This window comes from Rhipicephalus sanguineus, unplaced genomic scaffold (genome assembly GCF_013339695.2).
Source record: "Rhipicephalus sanguineus isolate Rsan-2018 unplaced genomic scaffold, BIME_Rsan_1.4 Seq1053, whole genome shotgun sequence".
NCBI classification, from domain to species: Eukaryota; Metazoa; Arthropoda; class Arachnida; order Ixodida; family Ixodidae; genus Rhipicephalus; species Rhipicephalus sanguineus.
In genome coordinates, this window is record NW_023614242.1 from 1 (window position 1) to 19,724 (window position 19,724).

Sequence of the window (19,724 nt, forward strand, 5' to 3'; positions counted from 1 at the left end):
GCGGCGCTAGTGGGGGCACAGGGGGCAGCAGCCCTCCCCTAAATTTTCGCCTACCCCTCTTTGCCCCCCTAAGAGGAAATATATTCAAAACACAACAAATGAGTTCTCCGCCTCCCTGCCCCCTGAAGGAACTCACTTGCCGTGAGTGCCCCCCCCCCCCTCTCCAGTAAAAAAATCCTCACGCGCCCCAGAGTTTGCGAAATTGGCCATTTTCTCCCGACATTTTGCATTTAAGCTGAACACTCCGAAACACTCATTTTTGAAAGCGCGCCGGATTCTCAAAGAAAAAGGAAACGAGTGGAAGAGGGCAAGGGAGGAAAGCGAACAAAGACAGCCCGAAATGAAAATGTAAAATATATGCAAATAAAGAAAAAAACTAATAAAAACGATGCTAGTTTGCACATTTACTTCTTTCGAGTTGTGATTGCTTGTTGCAACGGGGTTGTTGCGCTACATCATCAAAAAAAAAAAAAGAAATAGAGGGGGGGGGAGAGAGAGAGAAAGAGACTTCATTTTCTATGCTCATTCTATGCGCGAAAGCGCAGCCCTGGTTTTGGTGACCCATTTATGCCTTCTACCTACGAATCTCCACTAAAACTGTGACCACTCTGGTGACTCTGGAGTCTGGTGATTCCATCGCTTGCAACTCCGCGGAGTTTGGGGGCGTCTTGAAACGAGGTTGGCAACGTTGCTTGCGCTTTACGGAGAAAAATGACCAGATGGTAAATAGTACAGTGTTCTAGAAGTAGTACACTGTAGTAAATAGCGATATGCCCAGCCTTCGGCGAAAAAAGATCAGCGTGTGTACAAGCAGATATCTTCCTTTGGTAAGCTACAAACGGTGTCTTTTCCGGTTCTTATTTATAATAACACCGCTTTCGTCCTTCGGGTACGGCTGTGACTGCGCCCGATCCATGAAATTGTTTGTTTGCTATCGATACTCACTTCGCCGTTTATCAATGAAGTTTCAATGAACTTGTCTCGGTCTTGACATTCCTCTAGTTGTAGGAAAACAACCTGTCACTGTTCCCGGGTGAGCCTCCTTCTAAACGTTTTACGCCCCAGAACATAATGCTGTTATATCAGCGCACAGTAGGAAAACCTGCAGAGCCGGCTTTTCTAGTTTGCAGCCAGCACGCGCAATTGTATTTGCATAAATACGCGCTTTCGTGACGCGCGCAAGCTGTCTCCGTGTCTTTTTCCCCATTTCACCGCCTGACAGTACGCTGTCTACGCACAGGATAAATGCACTAGAATATTCGTTTTAATTTGGTTTTTAAAGTAGCCGATCAACTCCTTTTTATACGATGGAGGAAATACGAGCTCGCGCATCTTTGGTTCAGTAACGTATTTTGTTTTGGGCCAGTTGGAGCATTCAGAACACTTAGCAGGACAGTGCGAAAAGACACGGATAAAGAAAGGTATGCCCGTCCTGTGTACTACCTTTCTTTAGCTAAGTGTTTTGCATGATTTGACGTTTGATCAACTGCACAGAACTTCCGTTAGTACACATCACAGCGTTTTGTTGCAGTAACTGGGGTTGTGACGAATCTTGGGGTGCGACAAGTTCTTTCTAAACTTTGGTATAACTGCGTTTGCTCTGTTTTCCTTCAGATGGGCTGAAGTCGATGACTACCAACTGATTGGGAAGCTAGTCAGTCAGTGACCTAAGGCAGAGTTGCAACCATGGTTTCTGCAAACGAAGCTGTGCGCATTCATTTTTACACACCTCGCGATCCCGTGGTGGTTCCTAACAATGGTGGAGTGCACATTGCTGAAGACTTGTGTGTCCTAGCGGCCAAAACATGCGGTATCAGTCCCGTAACGTGCCAGCTTTTCGGTCTGTACTGCTCAGACCTGGACATTTGGTTTGCACCGTCGGCGGCCGTGAAAGACAAGGACAAAACAGTGAATGTTCATTTCCGCCTGCGTTTCAAGCCTCCCAACATGGACAGGATCAGAGTAAGACAACTTTTCATTTCTTATCGTTTGATTAACAGCGATGTTCTCGCCTGAAAGTCAATTAGAAGAGTTATACCTGCACTCAGCTACCTACAAAACTTCTAAGCATAGCTGAAAGTTGCAAGGTGTCATTCTCGATGGAAGGAAAAATTTGACAGGACGTGTGATGTGTGACATTTAAGAGTATGTATTCGGAATGCGCTTCTGGGAGCCTGAGCAAGTTCACCAGACGTTGACACATGTTTCAGAAATATTCAATTTGTGTAGAATACTTCAGGTGATCAATTTTGTTCTATTTTATTAGTTTTGATAGAAGCAACCATAGGTCGGCAAAAGTGGAGCTCACTCATACTCACCAAAATTTTCCTGGACTCACTCGGACTCATACTCACTGAAATTTTTCTCAGCCGGACTCACTCGGACTCAATCTCACCAAAATATTACTCACTTGGACTCACGAGTATATCTGAGTTTGAGTGAGTTGAAGCATGAGTCCGTTAGCGTATAATTGGCTTTTTTGACCACGGTGTCAATGCTCTTTAATACCAATATCTCGCATATTTGGTGCTCTACTTGGCGCCTTTTGATATCGAGCCTTCAAATACGAGTTATCAGTGGTTGCAATTCAGTAAGGACATTTTTATTGAAAGTGGTGACTCACACGAAATATTTTTATCAAAAACTTCCTGGGAAAGAGTTTATGGGGGAGAGGTCAACTCCCCCCCCCTCTTTTACGTAACTCAGGCCTCTGATTAATAAATATTGAGCTGGTGTATGAACGCTAGTGCTTTGAAGTATGTGTGAGTTGGTGGGAGTATAGACGTGAGCCGACATAAGGCTGATAGTAATGCTGAAGTTGCGTAGATAGAACCATAGGTTGGCAAGAAAGTGTGGAGCTCACTCAAGAAATAGGGTTCGAGCAATTCTCCACTCACAGCACGAAATGTGTTATCGTTATCCCACCGAAACATCACCTTACAGCCTAATTGGTTTTTGAAGTCCATGCTGATAACAGAGACACTCGCTCCCGTGTCCACTAAAGCCAGCGTAATAACATTATCCGCAGAAACACAAATCTTGTTATGACACATGGTGACTGGTGGAGGCATAGGGGTGTGTAGCTGAAGATGACCGGTGACCTCACCTCCATCGGTCGCGCCACCTAGTTTCCCGGCGACGGTGACGTGAGACGTCGTTGAGGAGATGGGGACCTTCGGTGGTGTGAAGACGGCAGCGTCAAGCACAGAAGCTGCACAGAAGCCGGCGAGTCGCTGCAGTAATTCACCCGATGGTTGATCCTGCTGTCAGAGTCAGAGGTCCAGTGTGTCCCATCAACGTGCTGATTGCTGTGCCAATAGAAAGTATGTGGTCTCTCATAGGACTGTGCTGACGTGCGATGGCGATGAGGACAAAATCGGGCGACGTGGCTGCAGACGCCGCAGTGGAAGCATATGGGGCGCTCACGGGACGCACTGATATTGTCAGTAAAAAGATGAATGGCCCGGCCGTCCCACTCCTGAGAAACTGCAGGTGGTCTGCTTGCATAACCATCACACAACTGGTAACTCGGATGCACATTCATAGGAGGGCTTGGCACTCTAGCATGAGGCGTGAAGTTGTAAGCATCGATGGAGGCGGCGTTGATGGACGTCGCGTCAAAGTTGCTGGGAGGAAAAGGCTTTTGGACCTGAGGAGTTGGGAGAGAAGCCGCCTCACGTCAGTCGAGCTCTTCGCGTACTACTTGCTTAATCATTGACGCGAGGTCGGATGGGGCTGGAAGCACATCGACACTGGCGACATTAGTTACGTTGGCCAGGCGTCCAAACTTTGGTGTAATTCGTTGAGCTTTCAGAGCTTCCAATGTACAGCAGTGCATAATGACCTCACTTACAGACTCCAGACTGTCTTTTGCGATGAGGAACTCGTATACGTCCTCCGCAATCCCTTTTAGAAGATGACCAACTTTGTCCTCTTCTGTCATCCGAGGGTCCAGGGCCTTGCACAGCTTGAGCACTTCCTCGATATACGTCGTGCAGGTTTCCCCGGGAACTTGAGCTCACTGCATGAGAGTTTGCTCGGCACGCTTCTCTTTAGCTGCCGGATCTCTGAAGCACTTCTTAATTTCATCTACGAACGTCTGCCACGTCGTCAAGCTTTCTTCGTGGTTTTCAAACCATAGAGATGCTGTTCCCTTAAGGAAGGGGCCTACATTGTTCAGCTGGCCGGTAGCATTCCAGTCATTAAACCGACTCGCCCATTGGTAGAAGCTGAGCCATGCGTCGACATTTTCCCCAGGTTGTCCGGCGAAGGTTCGGGGATCGATGTAGGGCTGCCACGGAATGCTGGAAGCAGGTGGCACGTTGTTGTTGCCGTCAGAGGCCATCGCAGGTGGCAGGCCAGCTATTCGTCGACGTCGGCGAAGCTCCACGTATTGCGCCTCAGTGGTCCGTGCGTCGTTCGTCGGGGGCGCCGTTATCGTACCCAGCACCTCCACCAAAAACTGTTACGATGGGGTGTGTTTATTTACGAATTAATAGATGAAAGGAGCGAAGGGTTGCCGCGCCGACCCCGAGTTTCTTCAAAGACACACTTCGTTCTCCTCTTCCTTTGTTTCCGTGGTCGCTTCAGCGTAACAATATTTTGCGCTTAGGGCTCACTCGGACTCAGACTCACTAAAATTTTTCTGATCCGGACTCACTCGGACTCAAGCTCACCAAAATATGACTCACTCGGACTCACTCATACTCACGGCACGATCTGAGTCTGAGTGAGTCGACTCATGAGTGAGTTTACTGACCTGTGAAAGCAATGCAATAAGTGGCTGGCAGCATACACACAAATGTAGCACTCTCTCAATGAGGAAAGAATGTCGTAAGTAAATTTTCTTTGCTCAATGACAAACACTTGTGTTAAATGCAACCCGTGATCAAGCCTGACCCGGATTGAATTTCTGGGTTGTGATAGATTCGCATTTGTAGGCTGTGATGAGGAACCAATCACAACTGAGAAATTTGTTCTAGACTGGGCATGATCGTGATTGAAGGTTCCCTGTGTGCCATCGGTACTATTCTCTAAGTGGTGTTAAAAAACACTAGTCCATGCGAGGATTACTGCATGTTTGAAATAACCTGTTAGATGTCGCAGTGTTGTTCTTTGTCTCAACTTTCAGGAGGATGAAGCAGTGCTCAACTACCTGTACCATCAGATGCGACAAGACTTTGTGTGTGGTCGTGTACCCGAGCTGCATCAGAGCAAAGTGCAGAGCCGAACTCTGGGCCTGGTGATTACAGACGTGGTGCGCCATCTTATCGAGCTGGGACAGACCCCTCAGCAAGGCAGTTACAGTTTCAGGTTTGCATTGTGTCATGTGACTTCATTAATGGTCTTTGCCATGCTGACATTGTAGTCACTGGCATGGTTTAGAGGGAGTAATTTCAGTTTTGATATTTTGGGTTAGAATGTGCACTTAGAGCACAGTATTTATATGTGTAGCCATATTGGCCTCTGCACTTTCACATATTATTAAGGCAACTTGATGGGGATGTCATGGCCCTTTTATTCTTTTCTTGTCTGCAGTGACTTTATGCCTTCAGTTCTTGTCGGACCGTGGAAAATGCGTGTGCTCAAGACCAGAATGACCACTGCCCTCAATGAATGCTGGCAGAACAGTCGGCAAAATGCTCAACGTGTCAAGGCAAGCATATTCACCTCTTTGTCAGTATCTCTGTCACATGTCTGTAAAATGTTTCAGCTGTTAATTATTGGCTGAACTTGGGCATAACAAATCACCAAAAGGTCCACAATGTTTTTGGAGGTAGGGGAAGATAGCAAAGAATTTTGTAACAACACCTCTTTGATCTCAACATTCTTTGTGAAATGAACACGTATGAAAGTGTTTTTCTGGAAGACTGTATGCACTCTTCTGGACACTGTACAGAAACTGAAAATTAAAAATTCTTGGTGCTGTATTTCATAAAAACCTTCTTTCATTGTTCTAATTGTCCGCCGTGTATAGTGGCCATCAATACTGCCAACAGTGGTGCTGCAGTAGCATGAGAATCAATGATAATGGACAAAAAGAACACATAAAACAATAATAATTTTGAATGTGGGCCCCTGAGTAATTTTCAGTTTTTCACATTATGCTTTCCAATCTATGACTGCACTTGCGTCTCCCGATATCAAAGAAAAAGGAAAAAGAAACACATTTGTAATTTGGATATTTATACTCGCTCACTGTTATCATACAAAAAGTAGGAATATCCTAACATGTGCCTTTTTCTTGCACGTGATGATGTGAAATGTGATGATGTCTTTCGTAATGTACATGTTAGTTTATTAGCTTAATTTTTAAATCAGAGATGTAGGTTGTTCCAGAATAAAATTAATTGACAGCAAGTTCGTGAAATTTGAGCCCACATATTTTAAGAACGAGCACAGATTGGAACATCCCAGTGTCTGAAGTTAGCAGCTATAGTGAGCTTACTTGTAAGGCTTTAATGTGCAGCTTGACAGGATTCAGCAGTGAAATATGCTACAGTACTGTGAACTCACAATCACTGCGACAACATTAGTGTGCAGCATATGTCATTCGTGTTCTTTTTTTGCTTGCAGGAGATCTACGTAAATGAATTCAGAAGCATAGTACCTGATTATGTGTGCGAGCAGTTTGCTTCTCAAGTAGACACTGATGGTCGGGTGTGGGAGGTAATCCTGCAGGTCAACCCATACCATCCACAGCTACCAGGTCTACGTATGCGCCCAAGGGGACCCAAGGAAGTAGGTCTTTCCTGATGTTGCTCATTGTAATGAACACTTCTGCTTTTGATTGTTTATATCAGCAAAAGAAGAGTCTGCAAAGATTAACATGCGTGAATTATGACTTGACCCTCTCATAATCATTGTAAATGCGTACCCAAAATGCCAATTTGACCACGTAAGCTACATAAGCACTGGGACAAGACCCAGTCAGGTCACATTTTACACTGTTATGCACTGTGACAATAAGGCCCTACATAAATGCCCACAGTTGATACAGTTGTTTACAGGGCAGCGTTCTGTATTGTTTTTTGAATTTGCCTTATGCATGTTAAGTTGAGTTTTCTTATGGCCTGGAACTTTTATCTGGGGAGGCAGAAGTATCCTCCGCCGCACAGTAAATTGAACAGGCCTCAGGCATTGACACTCAGGCTCTTGCAGGTCGGGGCACATCCTAGCCCCGCACTTTTACACGTCTATACCGAAATTCAGACGTCAAACACTTGCACACTTTGCTCAGACTTTGCCAGCTTAGAAAACATGCTTTGGCGGTGCTCCGCGTTACATTCTCCAAGTGGGATGCTGCCCTACACAGCCCAGATGTGGAAGCACAACTATGGGCAGTCCAATGGGCCAGCGACGTGACGGGAGGCTAGGCCTATCTGTCCCGACATGGGAGCGGGCCACTACCTGCTAGTTCATGCCCCGAAGGACTTAAAAAAGTTAGAAAGCACATGCATATCATAGGTATTACTATGCTTATACGACTGTCTATGCCTAATCATAGTATAGAGTGTTATAATGCAGCAGTGCTTGGTAGCCCGTCAACAGATTAGCCATGCATTCTCTTGTTGATACAGATACTGGATTTTGCAAAGCAAAAATGCAACCTGTGAAAGAAAAATGCTTCTTTTTTTTACAGAACATAACATGGACACAAATCTGCTCCATAAGTGATCTTTGCTTTGTGAACATGGTTCCATCTAACTGCACAGTTGAAATCAGCCGTCGGAACGGCATACCTCAGGTGAGAATTTGCTGTGCTTGTAAACTTCTTGTAACTAGGTAACATTTCTGTTCACATTGATATTAACATGTCACATGGGCATGTTGTCAAAGAGAAGTGTGAAGTTAAATTGGCAGGTTACAATTCTGTATTACCACAAACGTCATACTTGAGGTGAGTAGAATCTTGATAAGCCAGATCAAATGTTGGCTTTGTATGAGTAAATATGATTGTTTATTGATATGCAGAGATTACAGTATGTTTTAAAAGAACGAAAAGATCAGTTTAGTCATCTTTGAATACTTATTATTGCGATAGCAATTATATGGACACTCTCGACGGGCTTTTGCCGTCGCTGTCGCCGTCATGTCGTTCCGGTATGAAGTCCAAATTGATAAGATCCCCTTGCGAATTGTATGTTCTACCGCGGGTAAATGCGCGCGATACGGCGGTGACGAACACGGCCGAAGCAGAGTTCAAACGAGCCGAGCCGGCCAAGGTGCATGCGATAACATCACCCCAATCGGGAAGCCTGCCATCGAAGCAGACAGGAAACGCCCCGCCCGTTTTTAACGAGCCTTAAAAGACGTGATGACGCGAGGGGGGTGGGAGTGTCCGGCGAGGAGCAACTTTGAACTTTGAATCTAAGGGCGCGGTCGCGATCGCTGGCGCGCACGCTATCTCGAAAGCCATCACAGTGGGTCAGGCGGCTCGTATACCCTTCTACGTGCTGCGCGCTCAACACGAAGTGATTATGCGGAGATCATCGCTCCCTGGAGCGGCCGTATTTTCTTACACCATCGTTTTGTAGTTACGCGAGATCGGATACAAAATAGTTAGCTGCCAGCCTCACTTCGTGTAACACTACAATTTGTTGCTATTGCATTCATTGCTTTGCCCTTGCGGTGAAACTGACTTTTTCAAAGCAACAGTTGCCCAAACGTGCAAAAGTTTTAATGAAATCTGTGACATTGTACTAATGTACTGGTAGTACTGTGGTGTGATTGCAAAACTCGAAACAGAAAAACTGCCATTTGTTTTGTCCACTTATAAAAGTATCTTTGTCTAAAAAATGCTAATCGATTTGTATAAAAGTACCCCACCTGACTTAACTAATAGTGTTGGAATTCATTGTCTCTTTTATAATTAATCCAATGTGAGTGCTCTTTAGTTCAAATAATATGGACTGTGAAGGAAATGTTTAACACACCCTCTAGAGAAGCAGGGCCACTTGAGGCAATAGAATGACCATATTTGTACATTTATCTGTCTAGTGTTACAATAAATGTTACTCTTTTAAAGAAATGCTGTTTATGTATGTGTGATCGCTTGATAACAGCATTAGAAATTCATTTCTGATTAGTTGTTGGGGAGTATCGTATTACCAAAGTTTTCATGGCAAAGCATTTGAATGCAGCTGTATACCAGTACAGCTAAACAGATTTGACCAGCTTGCTGTGGTGTGTGTTTTTGTCCTCGACATCAATTGTGTCTCTACACAGAACCTCAAGTTTGACAGCATCAGCCAGATGCACTCTTTTGTCTCTCTTCTGGATGGCTATTATCGGTTAACGGAGAAGTGGACAGTGAATTTGTGCATCAACCTGCCAACACCGTCCCTGACCATGCTTCGAGCAATGAGATGTCATGGACCAGTGGGGTGAGACTTCATTTTTTTTTTCATTTTTTTATTTAAAAGCAAATTTCGTAGTCTTGCCCAAGATGTCAGTCAGGGACATCAGTAACCTGCACAACTACAGAAACCTACAGCTACCAGTCTTTCTTTTCTTTTGTTTTATTTTGTATGTTAACAGCGCTTAGAAGAGTTAGTTTATGAAGAGTGTGCTGTGTAGCACGTAACTCCATTTAATAAACAGTTTCCGGTCATGAGCACTTAACCACTTGCAGTTTTTCTAGTTTTAGCCCATTGCGATCCGAAACCTTTACCTTTACCCACCTTTTGTCCATTCCGGTGCAAAACTAAAGATATCAAAGCTTAAGTAAAAGAAGTTTACTTACTCATTTAGAGATGGTGCATAATGTAAAAAGAAAGTGCGCGTGAATCAACCAAGAAAACTTGTCAAGCAGTGCCCAGCCATGGACCGCTGTGACTGTGTTGCATTGTCAGGAGGGGCCCGACAATGAACTGCAAAGGGTTAAGCCATCCCGTACATTTGGACAGTGTGCAGAAAGAGAGCTTGTGTGAGCGAGTGCATACTGTGCACTGTGTTTGTGGCTACACCGGTTATATCTATCCTAGGGCCAAGTTTGCCTACCAGAAGCTGCAGGAGAAAGGTGGGCACGAAGCAGGCTGGTACCTGATTCGGCAGAGCTCGTCCATCTACCATGAGTATCGGCTGGACTTTCTGGGAAAGAACGCAGTGCCGGAGACGCTGCGCATTGTGCAGCTTGAGGACGGTCGCTTCGCACTGGACGAAGCGGCACCGGAAGAGGGCATTTATCCAACACTGGCAAAGCTGATCAGTGAGGCTATTCGACCGACCCTTGATGTAGAGCTGGGATACTGTGTACCTCCATCCGAATATGGTGAGAAAGAAGCGAGTTTTTTTTCTGGCCCTCTGCTAAACATTTTGGCTTGCCTTATTTAACCTCTGACCTCCTAATCTCTCTCCTGTGAACTTGTTTCTTGCAGCACTTTCTTTCAATTACTGTTCCATTACTTTAGTCAGGGATTGAAAACAGTCTTGACATTCTGGTGCTTTTGAAAACCATCACTGTTGAGAGAGGCCTTCTTTTCACTCGTATTTAGAAAGAATCACTGTATCTGATCGCTATTCTGAGAAGATTTTTAAGTTTAAATCTGCACACTTTTATTACATATATAATTACCACTCCTTATTTATAGGATTGCTGATCCTTTTGCTGTGTCTGCTTAGGTTAGTTTAGTAAGTTGGGCATGTCCATTGCACATTCATATTCCATAAAGAACACTTTCTTTGGCTCTTTGCCATCAAAGGAAAGGTCAAGTTGACCAAAGCCAAATTAATGTAAGTCTGTAGTGTATACCTCCAGCCACTTCTGGATGGGATTCCTTACATAGGCTAAGGTTGAAAAGTCTAGCTCGATGGCACCTGTCATGGTAAAAGGAGCAGCATGTCAACTGTGCAGCAGTAAGAAAGGCATGAAGTTGGGGAATAGGCCAATGTGTGCATTAATTTTATTACCTGCAACACTACAGTGGTTCATTAAATTGAGTACGATGTGAGAAATCCTAGCGCCTCTAGGCGAGAGGCTCCAATGACCCATAGGTCACAACAAGAACATCCTCATAATGACAACTTTGCTATTGCTAGCTTCATTTGAGCTGCACGAGACTGCTAAAACTTCGTAAATTACCATCATTCTCACTTGAAGATCCTAGGTCATGCACTTGTGATGATACTGAAGTTTTTGTTTTTTCTTTGCAGACAAAACACAGTTGCTGTTATGCCGCCCACCATCTCTTGACGTGGAAAAGTATTCTCTGAAGCGAGAGCCACGTGAGTGCATCCACTCGGGGGCACTGACGTTTACGGAGAATCGCAAGGATGAGCTGCCTGGCAAGTTCACTGTGGTGCGGCGGGCGTTCTTGCATCGGGAACGAAATCAGTATCGAGAGGTTGCTGTCAAAGCCCTGAAGCCCCACCTGGAGGATAGCCATCTCAAGGTGGGTGACTCAGCCAGCTGCTCCACTTGTTAACTGGGCACCTTGATGTTTTTGTGAGGTGAATGGAAAATGACAGTTCATCAACATCTGAAATGATCGGGCACCCAAAAGATTAGGACTTCTGCCTGGCATTTATGTATTAACAGAATCAGAGATATTGATGGAAACAGCACCAGTTAAGGTGACATCATGTCACAGGCTATTTAACAAAACCATTGGCGTTGTCTTTGGTGAAAAGTACCCGACTACTACATACTCTGCCTTAATTTGCACCCACTGGCTGCGTATATGACCTTGCCTGACCATTAAAAAATGAGGAGTTTCATCTAAGCCACGAATCTTGACAAACGCTGGCTACGTACATCACGAATTCTCGGTGGACGAAGGCAACTTCACAGCGAGGTGACCCAACAGCCTGTCGTTTTTCGCACTATCCATGAATAAGAACTTTTATGGACCTGAAATATGCATTCACCTTCCTTCGTGACATGCGCTGACACCAGCCTTTCGCTGCCGTCCTCTCTTCAAAACTTCGCTATTGTTGCCACATAAGCATGTTGACAGCTCTATCAGTTGTAGACAGAATGGCGCAGTGCATTTGCAGCACATGTGTTTGTTTGTTGTCTGCTGCCTTACACTCACCGAAACTACGGTGTACTAGCTTTCATACTACACTTCTGCTATAAAAAGTGGCTTCATGTAGGTGGGCGAAGCTAAGCTTTTCCTGCACAGAATAAAAAAAAAGGGCAACTTTCTGTATTAGCTTCATGCAGCCAGTGGAGAAAATAAAAGCTCACATGCTCGTAGGTTGACAATAAGAAAAAAATAGAGTAACACATGTACAGTATGCCTTCTTAGAAGGGAAAATTTATTCTCCTGGCAGTTCACGTGCTTCTGTGATCCAGTTTTCCTGGCTTTAAGATCGCGTGTGTATCCGCAGTCGTTTCTTAGCCAAGCTCTATCCACACGGAGTAGCTTCAGCTAGTCGGAAGGCTCGTCTTTGACATCCAGATATTTTCATGTTTTCGGGCCGTGGAAACTTTTCCTTGTCAACATACAGCTGAAGATCTCCCTTTGTTTTCTGTACTAGGTCACAGGCTTCGAGCACAAAAAAGGACTCGACGCAGTACTTCACCGTGCAAAATAACTTTCCCTTGACATGAGGGTTCATAATAACAGTGGCACATCACTAATTGCCCTTCACAAGGGAACAAATACGACGTGCATTGCTCAGTCACGCACGAAAGCATCCTATGCGAACTCGCAACAGAATGTGCTCCGTAGCCATATGGTGATGGCAATGACACTGTATGTGACTCTTCTGACGGGAGGCTGTGGCCAACGAGGTTTCAGTTTTGTTCTTATGTACAGGCAATTTTTGGACTCCAATAATCAGAAAAAAAAAGATGTGTGTTGAATTCAATATTTTTTAGGTTGAGAATAAAGATTTGCTCACACCTCCTTCAATTTAATGCTTAGCTGTCATTTTCAAAAATAATTTAATCTACCTTACTTGGAGAAGTGCAGGGTCGTGCCGTGGGCTTATTCAGACGGTGTTTACTCGTTTATTGGGCAAGGCTGAGTGTCACTGCCTATAATTTTAGTGTTTCGATTATACTACGCCCGGATTATATGACGGTTTTGCATGGTCCCCTCAGAGTCGTATAATCGGGGTTCCACTGTATTTGGAAATGAGTGTGTGTGTTACCAGTGGAATTGGTAGCTCTCTGTTCAGCACCTTTTCTGCTGCTCGTATTTTGCTGGGAGAGGTAATTATTTGGCACCTATTTAGTGGCAAAGTGTCTTTACTTGGCAAGGATAACTTCTTTTAACAACGGAGTGAATCTTAACGTTCCTGCTGGCATTCCTTTGTACCCTGTGTGCAGGAGTTCATGGTGCAGTGTGACCGGATGCTGTTCTGGCAGTGTGAAGCCATTGTGAGCTCTCTCGGCATGGTGCACTCGGGAAGTTTTGGCCTGGTGTGCGAGTTCCTGCCTCTGGGCTCCCTGGATGCCTATCTCCATCAGCACAGGTTGCAACTTCAAGCTGTTGACTTGGTTGAAGCGGCCAAAGGGCTGGCGCGTGCCCTCTGGTACCTGGTGAGCTACCAATTTGTCACATTGCTGGAAGACACACTATAGTTGTGTAGTTTTCCTTCTACCCATAGCATCATTCCCTAAGTTCATTGTTCCTCGGAGGTCCTTATCTAATTATTTATTATTAAACAGCATCGTTAGTTAGAAGCCACAGATGTCATTGGCTGTAACATTCTGCTGCCGAGTACAAGGTGACAGGTTGGATTCCCAGGAACTGTGGCCACTTTCTGATAAGGGTGGAATGCAGAAACTCTCAAAGACTTTAAGTGCCCATTGAGTAAACCTATGTTATAAAGGTTTACTCAATGGGCACACTTATAACATAGGAGTAAACCTATGTTATAAAGGTTTTGTCCGCCGCGGTGGTATAGCGGTTAGGGTGCTCGGCTGCTGACCCGAAGGTCGCGGGTTCGATCCCGGCCGCGGCGGTCGCATTTCGATGGAGGCGAAATGGTAGAGGCCCGTGTGCTTAGATTTAGGTGCACGTTAAAGAACACCAGACGGTCGAAATTTCCGGAGCCCTCCACTACGGCGTCTCTCATAATCATATCGTGGTTTTGGGACGTTAAACCCCAGATATTATTATTATTTATATGTTATAAAGGTTAGTCCTTATCTCACCCGTAAAGCATGTCTTATACCTTGTGGTATATGTTACTTTGTTATGAATACGCTGTCCTGCGAGGCAGTGTTATGTGAATTGCGTGCAGGCTGCTGGCTTTCATAGCAGATAAACCTCGTCAGTGTTGAGCTGCCTTGAACTGTAGCACAGCCTTGAGTTTGTAGTCATGTTTAGTCTCCACTGTTGCTGCCGCCAATTAATGTGTGTTACCTTGTGCACAGTGCTCTTTCTATCCTCTTTGCTGCCTTCCTTCTAGATATGCCTGGACAATTTTTGATGTAATCCCACCTATGTCAGGTCTGGGCAACTTTTGTCCTCCATGCATTGTACCTGTAAAGCGACAGTGGGCTCCTGATCAGCCACTACACATGACGTTAGACTTGATGCTAGCACCATGACATGGTGCTAGACATGATGGATGTACAAAACACGACAAATGGAAAATAGCATTTGGGTAGAGTGATTTCCTACATGCATTTGCAATTCTAGGTCATCCTGCAATTGGTTGTTCTTCTCCTGCTTGCCAAGCATTCACTTGGCAAATAAATTGCAGTTACCTGCATTATGACATAAATTGTAACGAGTTCTGGCATCCTATTCTTGAATTGATCTGCAAAGCCCACGAGAGTGCTATTGCATAGCGAACTACTGATAGAGCTTGTTATCAAAGATCTTTAACACGTTCATGTCTTGCTGATGGTTATGGCACTAAGACTAGGGTAGCGTCTTCTTCGTTGAAAAGATTTAGTTAGCCTGTTTCTGCTGTTTACCAAGCTATTCAAGGCTTTCTGCCCTCACTAAAAGTTTCTCATCAGCAAATGTTTGAAGTTGTATGTACTGCATTTCTTTTTTGGGGGCCATCTCACTGGGAGCATTGCCATTCATGTAACTACATTTTAGAAGGTTCCAGAGCACATTGTTCTAATTTTGTGCGTAATGCACTCCTTTTTCTTCCTTTCCTTTGACATCCTTTGTAGGAAGAGCAAGGCTGCGTTCATGGCAAGATCAGGTGCCGAAACATTCTAGTCTCTCAGCACGAAGCCAATGCATTCTATGTCAAGCTTTCAGACCCTGGACTGCTCGTCTACATGAATGAGGAGTAAGTTGAGCCAATTCTCGATCAGGGTTTCTTGCTACAGTTGCGTTTCTTTAGAGCACATTGCGAGGGCACATCTGTGGCTGATCTTTCTGCAGCATACATTGGATCCCACCAGAGTTCTACTACAACCTTAACATGGCCAAATCATCCATCAAGGCTGATACTTGGGCTTTTGGAACAACCCTGTGGGAGATATTCAGCTATGGGGAACCACCAATGGCGGGAGTCCCTATCACTGAGGTGAGATGCTATTTTTGTTGGTGTTCCCATTTGCAGTGCTGTCGAACATTGTTGCATATATGCAGTTTAAACCAGTAGCATTTGAGTCTGCCAAACCACTTCAGACTAGAATATTTTAGTTGAAATTTCTTCATGACAGCAGTGGAATTTTCACGTGGGACTGCATTAATCAAGTGCAAGGGCATCAGTAAAGTGCTTGCAATGCCTATTCGCTTTCGGAAAAATAAAGTATATACAGTAAAAGCTCGTTAATTTGGATTTATAGGGACCGGAAAAAATGTCCGAATTAACCGAATGTCCGAATTATCGAATGGTTGAAATAAAAACAATAAATGCAAGAGTTTTTTCAGCATACCTTTACTTTACAAAGTAATCGCGGATGCGTGTCTGTTTTCGAGCAGAAATTCGCGCGGACACAATTTTTTCTGAGCCCTTCAAGGTGCTCAGCAGCTCGCATGCTGTCTGCGGTGCCAAAATAAAATTCTTCAAGGACGACGAGGGCCTCCGCGACTTCCTTCACAGTGCGAGGGAGCCCGTGTGGCTCATGGTGTGGCTGCTCCTCTTCAGGCTTTTCATTCTCGGATTCGTTGCCATGCATCACTTCCTTGACGATTTGCTCATCAGTCAGACAGCCGGCAGTGGCAACACCATCATCAATGCCGATATAATCCTCTAGTGTCACTGCATCAGGCATAACACTTCCGAAATCCTGCCCATCGTCGGCACCGTCATCCGGCGACACTTCGGCATCGCTGGAGTCGAGTAAAACAAAGCCACTGTGCCTGAAACAGTTGGCAATGGCGTGCGCAGGCGTGTTCTGCCACACATACGCAAGAATGCTAACTGCGCTCAGGAGACTCACGTCGTATTGTTTGCCGACGTCATGGCACAGGAGCAACTTCTTGTCGGCAGAGCCCATTTTTCAGGGCACACAAAATTTCTACTTTGGTGGTGAAGTCCTTCGCCTCGTACTTGAGCCGCTTCGCCGGCGTTGCCATCGGCGGAGAGTGCGTTCACACGAAAAGTCAGCACAAAAGCACCCGCAACAATCAAGCTAAAGGAGCCGTACTGAATCATTCCTCGATAAAACGACGTTCAACGATACAGCACACCAACGGGAACAACGCAATAAAATGGCACCGCCAACAGCACACGCGAAGAAAAGGCGTTCAACCAGTTTCAAGTCAAGCCAAGTCGACAATTGATATCCATGGCGATGCTGCGTTTGAGCTTCACTTCTGTTCCGAATTGTTCTTTTTTCGTTTTCGAGCCTCGCCAGCGGCCCGAAAGTCGCTGAACTATCCGATTTGCGGTCAAATCTGTCCGAAATAATGAGCGCCCAGTCTCATAGAGTGATGCGTATATTTACAGGGACCAGATGACGTGTCCGAATTAACCGATTTTCCGAATTAACGAGAGTCGAATTAACGAGCTTTTACTGTACATATTAGAGAGAGGTATTGTCAGGGAGGAGGCACTCACAACAGGTGTCGTCGATAACACACTTTATTCCCTACTGCCCCTTTTCCCCACCATCGCCACTGTCCATCCTCATGATGATGATGACAGCACCGACTGTCGCGCCATCTCTCGGCCTTACGGTTGCCGCCTCCGCCACACAGTCCTTACACGTCTCCCCCCGTACAACGTGAACCCATCGGGGGCATGTCCAGTTGGGGTTCATGGTACACTGTCAGCTGGTCAGCGTGGGCTATCCCTCGACGTCGTCCTGTCGTGGGATCTGTCAGCAGGAAATCATTAGTGCCTACCTTCTTCGTAATCCTGAAGGGGCCTGAACGTCTTGGTGCGAGTTTTGATGATACGCCTGTTGCTGCATTACTTAGGGTATGGCTGTCCAGGAGAACGAGGTCTCCTGGCTCCAGGGTAACTGGCCGCCTGTGGTGGTCGTAATGTGCCTTTTGTTTTGCATGAGCAGCAACTTGTTGCGCGTGAGTAAACTCAAGGGCCTGGGCAAGGCACTGCCGAACTTCTTCGGAAAAGGCATGATAGGCCGCAGAAGGTGGTTCAACGTTGTCCTTGGTGCCAGGTGGTTCCCATGGAGTGCGCAGCTCTCGGCCATAACAAAGGAAGGCTGGTGTAAAACCTGTCACGACACTCTCCGCAGTGCGGAGGGCAAAGGCGATTTCAGGGATGTGCGAGTCCCACTCCTTATGGTTGGTGCAGTAGGCCCGAAGGCATTCTTTAAGTGTACCATTGTGGCGTTCTACCATCTGTCCCGCTGGGCGGTAAGGCACAGTATGACGGTCTTTGATGCCCCATTGCTTTAGAAGGCCTTTCCAAAGGGTGCTGACGAATGGTCGGCCGTTGTCGCTAGAAATTGATACCGGTATGCCATGGCGGCTGAAGACTTGCCGCATACAGTCAACAATGTTTTGGCTAGTAGCGGCTCTCAGAGGAAACAATTCAGTGAACTTTGTGAACTTGTCCACTACCACCAGCAGGTACTGGTGGCGCCGAGGTGTGAGCGGTAGCGGTCCAATGACGTCTACACTGAGCTCCTCCATCGGCGCAGTGGCCCACTGGCTGCTCATAAGGCCTGCTGGCTTTTGGCGTTTGGCCTTGGAACGCTGGCAAACTTTGCAGCATCTGACATATTTAGATATGTTTGCTCGCATACCTAGCCAAACGAAGCGAGAAGAAACACGCTGCAATGTCTTGAAAAAACCTGCGTGTGCGCTAGTGGGGTGATCATGTGCCATTTTCAACACGAGAGTCCGCAAGCACGCCGGTAGCCAAGGCACTTTTTGGTTTCCTCTTTGCTGAACGAGTAACCCACTAGACTCCAGTTCTGTCGAAGCGGCCAAGTCCTTAATTAGGCGTGATTGTGGGTCATCCTCCCGGAGTGGTGTACCCTGCATGACGCTTTTGAGTTTGGCAAGCAGTGGATCACGACTCTGTTCCTCAACAAGACGTTCAATATCACTCAGGAGAGTCGTATCATCTGTCGTAGAGAGAGGGGCAACTGTCTCAAATGTGATGTGTTGCTCGGGCTCTTGGATGGTAATGGGAAACAATGTTTCGGGTAGAGTCTGGCTAGGGTTATCTGGGCAGTTCAAGGGAGCTCGGCTAAGAGCGTCAGCTGGAATGTTGGCAGGTCCCCTCCTATGTTTGACCTTGCAGTTCAGACCATGCAGCCGGAGGACCCACCGCTTTACTCTTGGTGAGGCCTGATCTGTGTGAAACATCCAGGACAGAGAAGAATGGTCGCAATGGATTTCAAATTCCGTAAATTCGAGGTAAGGCCTGAATTTATCTACTGCCCAGACCACTGCCAAGCACTCCCATTCCTGAACTGTGTACTGTTTCTCTGCCTCAGTGAGGACCCTACTTATAAATGACACAGGTCTCAATTCCTCAGGGCCAGCCTGGAGAAGCACGGCTGCTATTCCAATACCACTAGCATCAGTCTCCACCACAAAGGGCCGGTTGAGATCAGGGAGGTCACCACGGCATCATGAGCTAGAGCTTCCTTCAGTCTCCCGAATGCATCCTCTTGCTGGTTTGTCCACTGCCAGGGTGCATCCTTCTTTAAAAGGCTGGTTAGGGGGTGAGCTGTGAGAGAAAACTGAGGTATAAAGCTTTGATAATAACCCGCCAAGCCAAGAAAGGCTTGAAGCTGTTTGATTGTTGTTGGTCAAGGGTATTGCAACACAGCAAGCATCTTGCCCTCATCAGGTCTACACTGCCAGGTGAAATTACATGTCCGAGGAACTTGAGTGAATTGCGGCAGAGTTGGATCTTGTCTGGGTTAATGGTGAGGCCTGCATCCTGATGCACTCTAGTACACATTGAATGTGTTCCACGTGGTCATCAAGGGTGTCTGAATAACCAAGACATCGTCTAGGAATGCCATTGCAAATCTGTGATTTACACTATCTAGAACAGTATCCATCAAAGTTTGGAAGGTTGCTGGCCCACCTGCAACACCGAAGGGCATCCGGTAAACTCGTAGGTGCCCTGGTGGCAGATAAATGCGGGTCTTGGGAATATCCTGCTCCCGCACTGAATCTGGAAAAACCCTTGCGAAAGGTCGAAACTTCGAAAACCATTGCGCCTGGCCCAACTGGGCCAAGAGCCAGTCAGTCCTGGGCATGGATAGGCAGGCACCCTTGTACGGCTATTCAGTGGCCGATAATCGATGGCAAGGCGGAAGCCACCAGACTTTTTGCAACCAGCACAGGGGCGCTTGTCCACTGGCTGGTGCTCAGGGCGTATGAGTTCATGTTCCAGGAGATCAGCGATGCAACTGTCCA

General features: G+C 46.1%; 1 protein-coding gene across 1 annotated transcript; it reads left to right on the forward strand.

Moving 5' to 3' along the window:
* Window positions 1-1,654: 1,654 nt before the first annotated feature.
* On the forward strand, window positions 1,655-18,929 carry LOC119375975 (tyrosine-protein kinase JAK2). The gene is made up of 13 exons (XM_037645987.2): window positions 1,655-1,962; window positions 5,132-5,313; window positions 5,539-5,656; window positions 6,577-6,741; window positions 7,643-7,747; window positions 9,229-9,386; window positions 9,987-10,273; window positions 11,155-11,393; window positions 13,280-13,492; window positions 15,089-15,210; window positions 15,306-15,450; window positions 17,295-17,470; window positions 18,815-18,929. Exons 1-13 carry the CDS (start codon window positions 1,687-1,689, stop codon window positions 18,927-18,929), a joined length of 2,301 nt encoding a protein of 766 aa, XP_037501915.1. The 5' UTR covers window positions 1,655-1,686.
* The last annotated feature ends 795 nt before the right edge of the window (window positions 18,930-19,724 follow it).